General features: G+C 35.5%; 1 protein-coding gene across 4 annotated transcripts in view; it reads right to left on the bottom strand.

Moving 5' to 3' along the window:
• Positions 1-16,613, bottom strand: part of LOC149409462 (uncharacterized) — a 160,470-nt gene that overhangs the window by 39,508 nt on the left and 104,349 nt on the right. For 2 of the 4 annotated variants that reach the window (XM_089649847.1, XM_089649849.1), the window contains exon 1: positions 3,176-3,303. The exons of the other annotated variants lie outside the window; for them this stretch is intronic. In XM_089649847.1, coding sequence (XP_089505973.1) covers positions 3,176-3,243 — 68 coding nt within the window. In that variant the 5' untranslated portion in view covers positions 3,244-3,303. Of the gene's footprint in view, positions 1-3,175; positions 3,304-16,613 lie in introns of those variants that run through there. 4 annotated transcript variants of the gene reach the window in all.

The raw sequence follows: 16,613 nt of genomic DNA, 5'->3' as shown, positions 1-16,613 counted from the left end.
GAGAACATTTTACTGACCTCTGGAAGGAAATGGAGGAGAGAAAGAAAAGGGTGAAATTTAATGGAATTCCGAAAATACTGATGAATCAATTGCATCTAATAACACTGTCTGACAGGAGAATTATTTCAGACCTGGTTGTGTTACACAGTCATTAACAACTTAATTGATAGTTCTACAAGACAAAATATAACATTTTTCTGCAATATTGCTTCATATTTAGTTTTCTTTTTTAAAATTATTTCTTAATATTTTCTCATTATACTAGTAATCACAATTTTACAATTGTGTATTTTGTACCTTCTTAACAATGGATTACATCTATTTACTGTCAGTATCTCCTGCATAATACAGATATTCTCCTATGTACACTGCATCATGTATCACTTCTATGTAAAAGCCTTTTTAGGCGTATATATAAATAAATAACACCCACTGTGGTGGCAAGATTCATTTCTTCAGACTTCACTTGGCCAAAATTTCATGTCTTTTGTTTATGGTGTTGTTGCTTTACATACTTACAGCCTTACTAATAAAAGTGTTAAATTTTACACATCTTATAAACAACCTGTTTATGTATGGTAAACGGTTGCACGACAGTTGTGTAAAATTAAACAGATGTTTATTAGTATGGGCAATATTGTTTTATGCTTACATATTGCTGTACACCTTTATGGTGCTGACACATTACGCTATACGCATCAAAGCGTGTTTGGGGGTGGCCTATTTCACCATATCGCTCGCTATACAATCCCATACAGGCCTGTCACACCTGACAGACAATGTGTTACAAGTGTGGCCGTGGCGATGATGATATACCGTGATCTGCTAGCCAGACAAAAAAGGTAAGAAACCCCTCTCCTACCTACGGCAGGAGTCAGATCAATTTAGGGAGCTGCCGTGATCACGCGGCTGTCAGCTGTCAAGGTGACAGATCCCGTATAAATAAATTGTATTCCGTGGTAGCTCCCCAATTGATCTGACCCCGTCTCCTGCCGTAGGGAGAGGAAGATTATCGCGTAGTGTGACACCACAACATATAATCTGTATGATCTGTCAGTAGCATTATTGAATGTTTGGTATTTATTCTTTGTAATATTTTATGTTAACCCCTGTCTGTTGTGTACATTACAAATGAAACAAAACAATAAAGTAAACTAATTTACCTATATAAAGTCCTTGGAACGTTGAGCCCAGGCGTCATGAGAATTTAATTCCGTTTTTACTATCTTTGTACAGTTTAATGCATAATAGATATTCATTAAAGTGTAAAAATAATGTTTGTTTCATATGTTTCAATCCGGGCAGTATGCCCGCATTGGCAGCGCGGCGAGACCTGCAGTATGCGGCGTAGGTGAAAGGTTGTCACAAACATCTTCATCACAAAGGTTAAAATTTAGACGGTTAATTGATTTCATATTACATTCCATTTGCATTCATATGAACGAAGAATCGATGCATTTATTTCAAAAAGACCTACCTGTACATCTATATTAATAAAAATACTTAGCAAATAGTTATTCTAGCACTAAATAAGACCTACATGTACATCTATATAAATACAATAACTTAGCAAATAGTTATTCTACTACCTAAGACCTACTTGTACATCTATATAAATAAAAATGTAAATGTTCCATAGACATATGAATATTAGTAGACCTGCCCTAAGTGATTAAAAGCGTATTATCCCCACTCCCCATACCGGTTCCATTGGAGCCGGCTGTGCTCGCGTATGGCCTCAAGTGAAATTTGAAAACGTGACGTCATCATTCTTGTGCGAACTATGGTCGAGGCATCATCAGTTCATTTTACGAAATAACACGGCAAAATGTTGACTTGTACTATGAAAACTTGTAAAAATAGAAGTGAAAAAGAGAATAAACCCAATTGTCGTATTACATTCCATATATAAGCATTATTTTACTTTATTTTAAGCATATTCACATCGTATAATATGAATCAGTTGTTACTATCACATCGAGAAACGTCTGGACGCGAAACACAAAGCTGGTTGGTTGCTGGGAAGTAAATTATGAACATTTATAAAAGTGTCTTAACTAAATACTTGAACGAAATATTCGACTCTGAAAATAGAACCGAATTTTTTTGCCGAATTTGGACTTCGCAAATTTGTTCATAACGTGGCGAGTAATTTGCGCTCCCATGTAAAAATGTCTATTCATTCAAAAGCAGATTTTACTTTTAAGAAGTAAATGGTGATATTATAATGCGAGATGCCTATTTACTGTCAGATTGATTTATTGACGAATCACAGTCCGCTTCACCCCCTTCGTTCTTCAACAGTTGATTTTACCCCTCGCCATTATCTTCTCGTCTATTAATTCCTATGTCTGTGAAATGTTCGTTTGTTCAAAATCTTAAATCTCCGAAAGTTCTTCGCCGATTGGTTTGAAATTTTGACACAACGTTGCATTTGGATACACGGGTGTTTTTATATACCTATATTATATAGATCTCAACAAACAACGCCATCTGTTGGACAATTGTTTTTTCGGAAGTAAAAGCAACACGCGCTATTGTTCCTCTATCTGCACAAACAGAAAAAGCCAAAGCAACGCGTGACGGGGTACAGCTATAAGTATAATATAAGTGAAATACTTTATGAATAGAAAATGGTGCACTTAAAATGAGTACACGTGCAGAATAGTCCAGATGGATTTGGCAGATTCAATCCTTCAGCCAAATATAATGAGTCTCGTAATCACTGATCTTGCGACTCTCGGAGTTTGCCTAATATATATATATATATATATATATATATATATATATATATATATATATATATATATCGTCGAGAGATCAATGGAATAGTAGTTGATAAAACATAAGTTGGCAGTAATAAATAATATCGAAATGTACTCGCTGGAAAATTAAAAGAATACGTCAAATTGCAAATATGGATAAATAGATAGGAAAATCCGAAAAGCTTTAGTAAAAACTGATATAACGAGGGTGTGTATCTAATAATGAAATATTGCGACGCGTAACAGTTAACAGGTGTGTGCACTAATGCGTATGTACACTGTACAGTGGTGTATAGTACAAGCAAGCACCTTCCAATATCTAAGCAGAGCGTATTCAATTATTGACCGAGTACCACCACATAAGAAGCAAACACGAGAGATTGGAGGTCAAAAGAAGCTATCATACATACCCCAGTAAATCGATACGATGTACTGTACTTCTGGGAATGTTCGCAGTTGGGTACAGCAGGCACACCATCGTGAGGGGCGATAGTCATGTCTCGTCAACATACATTAAACGATCGGATATCGAGTAACAGTAGGTCCTCGGTTAAGTTAGTGGTGACAAGATATAGCCAACCATACGGTAGATACTTTGTTTGGTAGGTCGCGGTCGGTCCGACATTACTCTCCGTATATAAGGCAGCCGGCGTTCCGATGTTCCGGCGTCCCGGCCGGCGGAAAGCTGCAGACTGCAAGCGGGGCGCCGATTGGCGATATTTAATAGGAAATGGAGTGTATTTATAGACGCACCTAGAAGGGTGGAAGTTTTCCGAGCGGCACCTCAAAGGCGAGTGAGTATTGGAGGCACAGCACACAGCTGTGCTTCTTTGAGCACCGTGTACACAACATGACGTGTTCCCGGTAATGGCTTACCTTTACATGTACCTAAAATACTAGTTCCACGTTTATAAATTACTAACGAAAGTAAACAACCTGCAGCCGTTTGGCAAAAATTGCAAGTTCGCTTTGACTGGCTGTACCTATATACCAACACAGAATGTATAAATACACAATAAACCTTTTTAATTGAGATTATAAAAAACTAGATTGAGGCACGATTGTGCCTTCAAAGCCAAACATCGCCCTTGAGGTGATTTTTCACAAAACATAGGAATAGTAAAAAGTATATTTCTTTTTACACATAACTGAAAAGCCCCAGTAACAATTTTTTGTGTTTATTTTGTGATAAATTAATTAAGATATTCACTGATTCGGCATAATTATGTCCATTATAGTTATTTTAAACAAACAATTGAAAACAACTTAACCTGACTATAAAAAAAATAATCTGTGGATAGATTTTGTATTATTTTCATCCAATAAATAATGGGTAAATAATAATAATATTTGGATGATTTGTATAGCACCGTTTTTGTGCAAAATCACCTCAAGGGCGCCGTACAAATATGTAATACATTTCAACAAATGTCCATTTGTTATTATTCTTTTAAAATTAAACAATAACTTTGTAAACATCACTTATAGGTAAATACTTAATGTCGACCGGGTTTCGCTACAACCGTAGCTTCATCAGGACAGTATAGTATTATACTATTAATTATAGTATTATACTGTCCTGATGAAGCTACGGTTGTAGCGAAACCCGGTCGACATTAAGTATTTACCTATAAGTGATGTTTACAAAGTTATTGTTTAATTTTAAATTATAATGTCACATCACAAAGTAACCGCTTCATATGAAGAAGAAAAAAAAGTTATTATTCTTATTTATTTATATTTTGTCAGGCAGATAAAGTAAATAAAGTACCATATTAATTTGGTAGGTCACTTGAGATTAAAACTGTTTACTGTTATTAAAAAAATTTAGATACGGTTCGCACGCACAGGACATAATTTGACTTTCCGGTATTTATGCGTTCGTACCATAGAATAAAAAATAATAATAATAAAGATATGCCCTGTGGGTGGTTTTAAAGATATGTCTTTTATTTATCAGTAGATCAGTTTAAACTTGAATCAGTTCAAAATAATTATGCAACTGACTAGGTCGCTGAAAATAATACAAAAATGTCGTGTGATTCTTGTGTTGGTGGCTTGGAGGTATTTTTGGACGTTATTGGAAAGAAGGATGTGTTATTAAGCGCACTTGAAGTAATCAAGTAAATGTGAATTTAGCGACGAATTTATACCGAGTTGTTTGGCGGTCCATCCTCTCTGCCTACTTTTCCTTGCGGGGAAACGGCGTGATGGCCAGTTAGTTAACTATTGAATATGGAATAAATATTATATTCATATATAATGTTCAAAGCTCTACAGCGGCGGCGTTATAAACGAGTTGTCTAAATACGAATGATTGGCTATTTAAGAAAACACTACTTATTTAAAAATAAAGGGATATAAATGTTTACTAAAACATGACTCATTTAAAATAGAAGGGGAATATAAATATTAAATATAACACGACTCATTTAAAATCGAAGGGAAATGTAAATATTTAATTAAACCTGATTTATTTAAAATAGAAGGGAAATGTAAATATAAAATCAGTGAATTTAGTACCTAACTCTCTCAGATACGATTTGGAATTTACACGGCCAAAATTACTATCGTGATTTATTTTGAGGGTTTTATGCTGTGTTGCGCTTTCTCCTCCTTTAGCCAAGAATACGGACAGCGTTACAGTAATCATCATCAGGGCAGATTTGTAGATTGTGGTAAAGTTTTAATGTGTTTTAATGTGTTTTAGTTAATTTTTGTTTTTGCAAATTTTATTGGATATGTGCTATGAAATGTAAGAAAAAAAGATATTTGTACTAAGGTATTTATTGTACTAGATGTATGAAAAAATTAGCATACATCTAAATAAATAGACAACAAACTAATTAAAAAAGAATACATATTATATATATTAAGCGGCACATACTAGAGTGGAAGATACTATCAGTATCGCCCTAGTGAAAAACCACCAATCAGAATTGAAACCTAGTTTGAAATGGCTTTAGCTGTGATTTGGTGACCAGATATGAATAGGCAGGCACTTTCTAACCTTCCTCTTTCCACTACCAGCATCACAACATGCCAGACGGTTAGAAGTCGGGACTGTCGTGCTTGTGGGGTATTCTCAAAAAGGCCAATGGAATTATCTACACAAAAAAGAAAGGTCAAATTTGCCCTAGCAGTCCTAAAAAATCAATCTTTCCGTGGGGTTTATTTTAATTATTTCTGATGAACGTGTTACTAAAACCTCAAATCTTTCTAGAGGGAAGTTACCAATTCACCGTCTAAAAAAATAAAATCTTATGCTTACCGCCGATTTTATACTTTGATTTTCAAACCGTTTTACATAAAATATTTAGTAAGGTACTGATTTTATTAATCTTAAATATAAATAGCGTCTATCCGTGGGGATCGCTCTAAAAATATATTATCGTTACGAAGTCGTTGGAATTAATTAAAACGTGAGCCTCCAGCGAACCCCCGTTTGTTGCTTTAATGGTTAAGATTAAGTGACTCTTAAATGGTTTGTGGATGGAGAGAGGATATACGAAGAAAGGAGTGTAAGAAGAAAATGTGACGCAGAAAAAATGTGACGGTAAAAAAAGTCTGGGACGTCAGAGGATGATATGACACTATCAAGTGATTCAAATACTTGAGCGGGGTCATGTCAAGAGTCAGAATATCAGAAGGGTATGTGTGTGACGATAAGAAAAACGTGTGGTCGTCTATCCTCTCTTCCTACCCCTACGGGGAAATGGCGTATGGGTTAGTTAGTTAGATTTTGAGGAAAAAACTTTTTAGACCGTGTCACTTGGCAGTAAAATACTACAGTTGAATAATTATTCAAAGTGGAAGTCAGGAACGAAGGGAAGAACTCTGATTTGTTCGAATTTCGAATAGGGCAAAATACGCAGTTACCTACACAATATCGGTGAGTACCGACTTCATGAAAATTGGACAACTTTTACAGCTTGGGAATTTTAAGTCAGTGCAATACCCATTACGAGTCGGCCGTTGACATTTTCATCACGAGTGGAGCAATACACTTTTAGCTACCATTTGGCAACAAACAAGATGCTCGTAACATTATTTTAGCCGTCAAAAAAATGAGATAATAAGCCATTTTATATTGTTTGATTCGTAATTTTGAATTAATAAATTATAAAAAAAATGTATGCATATTATTGTATAAAAAGAACAAGCTGCCTTGTGCGAGCTTTGCGTAACTATTTTTGCTATCCGAGGTCCTACATGAAAAGTAAGGAGCCAAGTTCAGAGTATCAATGAGATAAAGGATTCACTGAACTTGATAGGCTTTAAGACTGGTTTGATTTCGCAGGAAAACCGCGACACATTCGATACAAAATCTAAACACAATATTCTTCCCAAGTTTGTACCTTCGTATTAACATTAAATGGTGGTTAATTGGGAACTGCCGGAAACGAACCTCATAGTTAGTTTTGAACAACAATATCAGGTATCGGAGGGAACTATTTAATGTTTTTTACAGGTAATAAAACGTCTTCTCGAAGTCGGCCTTGTTCAAATAATTCATTTTAATCATCCGAGTTAATTTATCTGTATATCTAGATAGCGCAACCAGAGTTGACTCGAACACAGCATTCGCACAGATGCATTGTTTGCACACATCATGTTTATTATTAACAAGACAAATTACTTTGTTTACATCACTTTATTTTATACACACAATATACAAGTTTGTTCGCAGACAAAAAGCTAGTGTATATAAAATTAAATTGATGTAAACTAAGTTATTTGCTTGTTAATAAAATAAATAATGCTATCACAAAGTGACAACCGGTAGGAAGAACATTTCTTCGAACATTATTAAATACGATTAATGATTTAAAGACCTATTTATTTATAAAGACCGAGTTTATAATTGGGTACACGAACCCATGATTCGTAGCTATATATCGGATAATGTAGCCAAGTTTTGTACCTATCGCGACTATTTATTTATTATAATGGATAGTTATCGATAGGATTGTGAAATAGCTCGTAAATATTATCAAAAAAATTTTTAAATACACTTGTGCCTTTTTCGCTAAAAAAAATAAAGAGGCATAATAAAAAAATAAAATAAAGGCTGTTTCTCAGTGACTTTTGGCAAGGAAAGCAATGTCGGATGTGGATACATATACACTAAATAAATTTCAGTCGTTTAGGTCAACTCTAATTGCGCGATCTAAAAAAAAATTATGTCATTATTTTGTGTGCATACCACCGAAGGTGAAGTACCTAGCTATTCATATCTGGTCGCCAAAAACGGCTAAAGCCATTTCGAGAAACTTTTCAATTCTGAATTATGGTCTTCCACAAGGTTAATACTGATAGTATATCACTCTGGAACGTGCCGAAAACTGTGTATTATTTTATTTTAATTAAATGTGAAATTACAAATAATTAAATAAAAAAATCTTGCGCACGTACACAAATCTTGGGATACGCAGTCAGATTGAATGTTTTCATGCACACGTTGAGATACGTAGGCAGTCAAATCAACTGATTTTTTGCGCACGTTGGAATACGTAGGCAGTCAGATCAAATGATTTCTTGCGCACATTGGAATACGTAGGCAGTCAGATCAAATGATTTCTTGCGCACGTTGGAATACGTAGGCAGTCAGATCAAGAGATTTTTTTTCAAAAGATTTTTCGAAAAAAAATAGCGTGGACTTCCAAAGCGTCATCGATTAATTATGAAGAAAGAAATTACTATTTAAATGTTATCTATAATACTTAGTAGGAGATTGGGGATGTCTGGCTCCAAACGGTTGGGACTCTCGCGTGGTGTCACATTAAAAAGAGATAAAGAGGCTTTAAACATATTGTACAGAGCCCTTGAGATGAGATTTTAAGAAAAACGGCTTAATTTTCTTCACATGACAAATAGATATCATTTTCACGTAAGAAGAGAGATCCCAAGTGGAATAGATCATGAGTGGAACATCACAGTAACCATATATCACCCAATATTGGATAATTTCGTGCCGATAGAAAGAATAAAGAAATTATAGTGATACCGCACTAAAGTCCCAATTGCCGGGAGTCAGAAAATAGTGGCATATTCATTTTAATATGCTGTGAACAAATAATGGGGAGGCGTACTTTGGGAAGTAACTGGTTATTCAGACACTAGACACTAGGATTATCTAGTTGTTTCATAGAATTTGAACAATTCATCAAATTTAAACGTTCATTTTAGGGTTCTGTGAAAGTCCTATTCAACTTCTGGTATTATATCATAATAGGCCAGTTATTTGACAGAACTCAAGTACTAACAGAACTTGAAAAGAACTTTCACAGAACTTGAAAATTAACTTTGTAATGAAAATTGTTCAAATTCTCTGAAACAACCTGTACTGTAGCTCACCAGAATGATATTGTGGTATCTGATATATGGTTCTGGGGCGCAGGCAGATTCCCCTACTTTAACGGTTTGCATTCTATAGAGCATCGGCGTCAGGTGGAAATACTGTCCTTGTTCTACCACTATTTCAATGGAAGATGCTCCGTAAAACTAGCGTCATTGTTGCATAGTCACAAACACGCAAAACGCGCGCGCCAAAACTGTACACGGTTGACATTTGTCACATAAAACGTGTCGTTTCTACGATTTGCCGGCCTCTGAGTTTCATCCCTCCTACAATATGGGTATCTTCAAGACCCTTGTTCAGTCCTCCCTCTCCTCAAAAGACCCTCCTCACAGCATATCCAAAGACGACGAGCCCCCCTGAGGAAAATTATTTTCCTCAGAGCCAGTGTGCGGTTAATGTAAAAAAAAATAATATGAGTGTCTTCCTCTCTGGACAGAGGAAGTAAAGAAGAAGATTGCTATTTAAATCTGGTGACAAAAAGTTTTGCTAAAGCCTTTCCGTACTGGTCCGAAATCAATAGTTTCATCATTCTGTTTCTGCTCAACGAAATCGATAAAAGCTTCACGGACAATATATCAGTAATTTGTTACAATATAACACGACAACTAAATCTGCTCAACTTAGTCTACGAGAATTGGTTGACAGATAACTGAAATTGTCAATAAAAAGTATATCGATGTGCTTGTGCCAGCCAAGTAGGGGCTTGCAATGGAAAGTTTTTTTAAAACTAATCATCAAAGGGGGTAGACAGTGATCTTCATTTCACATAGGTCCACTGATCTTGCCATGTCTTCCTGGGACGTCCCCAACTTATTCTACTATTCACACTTGTGTCATATATTCTCCTTACATTCATTTCTTCGTTCATTCGCTCCACACACAATTTTTTTTTTTAAATTTATATATTTTTATGTGAGTACCTACAGCAGAAGAAACACATCTGCTCCGAACCATCTGGAGCCAGTGAGACTATGGCTTCCTTAATTGATGTATGTTGTGAGGCTGAAGAAAGGGAGAAGTTATGAATTCAATCAATATTATTACAAATTAACTCTTTAAAAAAATTTATAAACGATTTTCTCAAAGGAAGTATAAAATCAAATATAGAAGAACAAAAAGTTTGAATATAGTATAACCCGAACTCATCAGCTCAAGAGTTGTGTTTCATAATTTAGAATCTTTCCAACGGATCGGGTAAGAAATGACCTCCCGCTAGTTCAGTATTTGCGATGAATAATGAACCTGGTTGTGGGGAGCGGCGGGAGGGGGCATGTGCGGAAAGGGGCGGCGGGAACGCGCACGCGCCGGACCGTGGATCGATAGCCGTCTCCCAGCAACGGACCCTCCTCCTAGCAACGCGCCGACCCCGGCCCGCTTTTTCCCGCAGCGGTTCTTTTCATTTTATTTTCCCGACGGCGCGTTTCGGAGCGCGCGCGGACCATCGCGGCCGGTCGCGCCCGGGCTGCCACCCGCCACCCAAAACCACCCACCTCACCGCTCCCCCCGCGGTGAATGCGAGCTTCAGATGACGCACTATGATGCAAAATTATTAAACTTACGAACCTGCCACTGAGAGATCAGTATTTCTAATGCACGAGCCGTTTATAAAAACCAGGGAGAGTTTTCAACTGATTTGTCAGCGGTATGCCTCATTTCGCCTATTTCTGCCAAATCGCAAGACTATAGATATTATTTTGTTCGTGCACATTTTTTTCATTATATTTATTTAAAAAAATAGATATTATAATAATCGCACCAAAAAAGAAGTCCCTCAAAGCAGGGAACGCAAGGGTAAATTCAGTTAAAATTGATTTCACGACAACGTCTACGTATATGCATAACGCACTATTAAACCTATTGCCTTATGCTATCGGAGTTAATTACAACATTAAAAATAGTCTTATATCTTATCTAATTCATTGTAAGAGTAAAGAAACTGTTAATACACGTTAGTGAGTATGTAGTGCTAAGTTACGACACCGGAACTATAAGGTGGGAGATTTAAATCACCTAATAAAAAATATTTTATTACATTCATTTCAACTATTCGTATCCTTCTTATGCGTCAAGGGTTGGCAGTTAGATCACAGGCACGAAGGAAGTTAGAAAAAACAACTGGTTTGGCCATAAGTTTGGAACCGTGAATATGGGGAATTAAAATTCCGGGATGCGATGCGGAACGAGCACTCAGGCCGAAATGGTAGTTTAACAATATTGCATTACGGTCCTGCCTCCCAGAGTTCAGTGGTAACCACTCTCTGTTATATGCTTTGTTTACGACAAAGAGGGAAGGGTCGCTATACAACCACACCGTACGGATAACTGTGAAGACAAAAAGCTATTTAAATCTGTTAAACATTGGAGCCATTACACTCCGAATTGTGATACTTGATATTTGTGAGGTTTGTGATAGAAAGGGGAAAGGAGATGGGAAAGATGAAAGTTGTAAAATACCTACGTTTCGATTTTGAATGGTGATCTTTCAGCGGGGCGATACTGATAGCATTTACAAATTCGCAACTATTTTACGATACATTGCCGTTTTGAACATTTTTTTCGTGTCTCAATATAATATTGCGTTCGCAGGCAATCCGATTTTCAAAATATGCTATTTTTTTTCAACTTCAACTAATGACTCCGCCGGACCATAAACCGCACCAAACAGTCACACGTTGAGGATAGAGAAGCTTTTCAACAACTATTGGGTTTTCCGAGCCCCAGATGCGACAATTTTGCTTGTTGACGAAGCCACCGAGGTGGAAATGGGCCTCATCACTCAAGATGATTTGCATTTGATTCACTCAAGTGAATTTTAAGCGTGTATCGTTCCATTTTTATTAATGGAACGATACTTGTCAAATGTCAAAAAATGACAGCTTCAAAAGTAACATCTACCGAAATAGCGGGCTGCTGTGGCTAAGTCTTTCTGTCTATAGAAACAATAACGCGTGTTGCTTTTACGTCCACCAGACGGCGCTGTATTAAAAAAACATGTTTTCACCTGTCACAGGTGACATATATAATATAGGCATTCTAAAACACACGCGTATGATATATTGAATGCAACGTAGTATCAAAATTTCAAAGCAATCGGTGAAGAATGTTCGGAGTTTTAAGATTTTGAACAAATTAACATTTACATTTTTATTTATATAGATAGATAAACATTGGTATATCTAAAATATAACATTTTAATATCAAACACATAAGGTTACAAAAAAATATAACGGGAATTTTTTCCTCGAAACGTTTATAATTTTGAGTGAATTTGATATTTAGATAAAATTTCAATTCCTTTTGTGTATTTGGGGAGTTAGTAAGAAAACTGTCATTCACTTTTTATTCCGATTGTACAAAAAAAATCAAAAGTAAAGAAAAAATCCCGCCAATCTGTAATTTTTATTTTGTATGTAATCATGTATAAATATTTGCGGTTCATTTCATAATTTTGCAGTTGAGTAAGATACTGTTCCCAGATGAAAATATTTTATTTAAATTTACCTCCTTATAATAATAATATCTTTATTTAATAAATTTGCAACTATAAACATGTGAATAGATAGAATACATAACAATTAGATAAAGTTGAGGATTCTCATAACCTGCCTCACTAGGCTAGTAAGGCTAGCCTGTGTTGAGGCAGTCAGTTTAATAGTTAGTTTAAATACTTGTGAGTATACCTACACTTATATAATAATATAAACACTCAATATTTTTGTTGCATCAATAGTTTCGAATTTGGGTGAGAGAACCGGTAAAGGCCCTATTATTACTTTTTATCCAAATTATAATGTTCTTTTTGAAATTTGATTGAGTATCACATTTTTTATGTTCTCTGGAACAATATTGTACAACCTTGTTGCAATGTACGAGTACATATAATTTCTTTGTCCGAAAGTAATCTGAATTACAAGAATTTGGAGTAAATCTTTGTTATTGTTTCGAGTACAGCGAGTATTTAAACTTTTTGTGCGGTATTTATGTACTTTTGTATAAAGGTGCGTGAGGATTGTTTTTGCGTATATCTGGCGAACGTCAAACACATTCATAATATTAAAGAATAAGTTCGAGTCTGTAGTTAGAGGTAGCCTAAGGATTATTATGATTATGGTTTTATGGGCTTTAATGATTGGTTCTAGTTTATTATAACTTGAACCTCCCTATGAGGCCGCCTTGATTCAGCGCCCTGGTCTGTGTTTAGGTGGTTTTGCTACCATAAAGACGCGTTTATTAATGTACACTCGCCATTCAAATTTGTCAAGAAAAACTTAATTAGTTTTTATGATTTCATTTCCTAACCATGAAATAATAATTTAATTTAAATTTTCTTTCTGAAAACTCTCTCTCCCTCTGGCGTCATAAAATTTCAACAACTTTACTCGTAAATTTGTAGGTCAACGAAACTATTATCAGCTGGCAAAATTCTGCTTTTATGAGCTCCTTAATAATCATTATTGTCTTTTTGTCACAATATACAATAATATTGTGAGTTCCATATTTTTCGAAAGTTCAATAATTTTAAAAAAATATATCGAAATCATGGGAGAAACCGGTTAGCAAAGGTAGTTAAAATTACTGTCCATGTAATTTGCGAATTATTGAATCGTACTTAAATTTTACTATCAATTTGAGAGCTATAAAAGCAATGAGAAGCAAAATCTGCAAAAACTATCCCATATTCATCTTTTTTTTAAATCCACTACTTTATGTGTAACATTTAACCAGCTAAAGTCCCCGGCGTTGCCCGGGCTTTACGCAGAGATAGGCAGTAATATTTTTTTTGCTATTTATTTGATGCAAAATTTTATCCGAAGTATCAAAATTCTACTTTTTAGGGGGTGGAAAAAGTTTTTCAAAAGCTCGTGTAGACAGCGACATTCCTATTTTAAAGGTCAAGTTTGCAAAACTTTAACAATCTCGGAATAAAACTGTAGAGTTCTATAAAAAAAACAAAGCACCGCCGCCAAAGATACTGTTCTTCCCACAAAGTTGTAAAAATAAGAGAGAAACATACTCAAAATAAGATCAAATTGTCAACCTTCAAAGAACCCTAGAACAACTTGTAAAAAAAATCTCTATTATCTCTAAATAGTATAAAATAAGGTCGCTATCAGCGTTTGTTTGTGCGGTTAGTTCTTCTAAATTACACAACAGATTTTGATACGGTTTTTACTATCATTTAGATAATTTCTTCCGGAAGGTTTATATGTATAATACATGCATATTATATCTACATAAAGTAGAGATAATCGAGTAACGCCGGATACACGTCAGCTAGTAATATCTAAATTAATTAATCAAGCATTCATGACAGAGAAACGAATACTAACTCATTCACAGTAATACATTCCACCTTCCAATTATTAGGTGGAGAATGATTCCAGTGTTGCTGTACTTATAATGAGTATCTGTAACTTAATACCCCTCATTTGAGGTTCAATTATGCTTTTGAATAGCGCTGATGAGGGAACGCACCCGGAATAGTGATTGCCCGACTAATGGTAACCACGGGGCGGTCTAGGAAGCGCCTCGTGCACCTAGCATTTCTTAAGCTGCCATATCGACCGCAAAATGATTACATGATAAGCAAGTAGACAGTGGAAATATTTGATCGTCTTGTATTGCAGTCCGTCGCTTGGCTGGAAAGTTTCGTAGGTCAAAACCAAAATAGTGTAAAGAATACCACTGCGAAATAGTTTGCTGGCTTCTGTGTTTTCTCCCTCCTACAGCGTGGAATTCTTCATGACCCAGATTTAGCCAGCGTACAATAAATTACGTAGGTAGGTAACTTTTATTCTTTAAAAAGTTATTTCAGGCTGAATTTTGCGTACGTGCATAAATATTACTGTGATTTCGATAGAGCCCTGGCAGGCGAGAGACTTTAGTTGCAGAGACCGTTGCGTTTCCAACAGTTGCCATTGAAGTGCGCACACGAGAGATTTTTTAGTTCGAAGACTTTTTAGTTGCGGCTTCCGGCAACCGATTACATTTGAAGTCTTCGAAGACTGTTCCGAATTCAATTTTTACACATACTACCATATTTCCTTTACACATAGTACTTACTACCCATGCGTACCCAGTTACCTACATGACTACCCAGTTTATGGAAATAGTTGTTCTAACGTCTCAAAGTCTTTCACCTGCGGGCTGCTTAAAAAGTTTAAAAAGCTTAAAAAGTTGTCAAAAATAGGTACAGATTTTTTTTTAGTGTTTTGCGGGTCTTTAATGAATATTGATATTTATCATATATATATAAGTCTGCGTATAGACATGACAAAAACGCGCGAGCCCAGCCACAATAACGGGAAAGCAACGAAGCAACCGCAAACGGCATTTCGCGCAATTGCGGTTGCTTCGTTTCTTTCCCATTAGTTGTGGTTCAGTTCTGCAGTTCGGCTTGCGTGTTTATACGCACCCTTATAAATTATGAGATTCTTAACCTCTTAAACGCCAGCGAATCCATGTGGATTCGATACGATTGTACCACCTCAGCCAGGAGCATTCCGGTCCCGGTACGACCGGTACACCAGGAGGCACAGATTTGTTAGGAATCGGATCACGTGTTTTCAGGATGGGAATTTATTGACCACCATATGGATACGATAAAAAATCAAGTTTTTATTTTTTCATAGGAAGCAATCACTTTGTGGTTAGACATTATATATTAAATCAAATAAAACACTTTGTTTATTAACCACGACTTTTTTATTATTACATCTACCGGTTTCGCTACAGTCGAGCTTCATCAGGATGTGAAATATAACTAAAAACTAAGACAGAGGTCATGCATATTTATAAGAAAGCAGAGGGAGACAGAAAATAACACATTATAAAAATGGGAGGAGTCAAATATTACATAGGCATAGTGAATTAAAGATATATAATAACAAAGTACAAAAAAGCAATTTTACATGAATTATACATATAATAATACATTTTAAAGACATAAGAAAAAACATAAACATATTATTAAGGAGTGGAATGGATTGTGGGAAACAAGTTAAATATAGGACTATAGAATGTGTTTTTTTGATTAGATAAGTTAATTTGTGTATTTAATAAATGGTCTGACAAGTTACTGTTTATAGATTTCCTGATTTCTAGTGATTCTAAATTGTCTAACCTAATGCCTATACTATTTTTATGTAAGAGGCTAGTACCTGTTATTTTATTAAATCTATGGTCTGCTGATATTAAATGGTTGGCGAGTTCCGAAAAACCTTTACCATTTAAACACCGTACATGTTCCTTCACTCTGGTGTTTACATTGCGCGATGTTTTAGTTCTTAGTTTTTAGTTATATTTCACATCCTGATGAAGCTCGATCGTAGCGAAACCGGTAGATGTAATAATAAAAAAGTCGTGGTTAATAAACAAAGTGTTTTACTTGATTTAATATATCAAGTTTTTATGTTTATTGTTCTGATGAAGGTTAAGATCAACCGAAACCGGTCGACATGCATAACTCAAATAAAGTAGATTTAAAC

The sequence above is a fragment of the Hesperophylax consimilis genome, chromosome 31, assembly GCF_061612785.1.
Source record: "Hesperophylax consimilis isolate HC1 chromosome 31, BYU_Hcon_1.0, whole genome shotgun sequence".
NCBI lineage: Eukaryota > Metazoa > Arthropoda > Insecta > Trichoptera > Limnephilidae > Hesperophylax > Hesperophylax consimilis.
The sequence above is the reverse complement of the archived record's forward strand: the minus strand, read 5'-3'. Positions and strand labels throughout refer to the sequence as shown.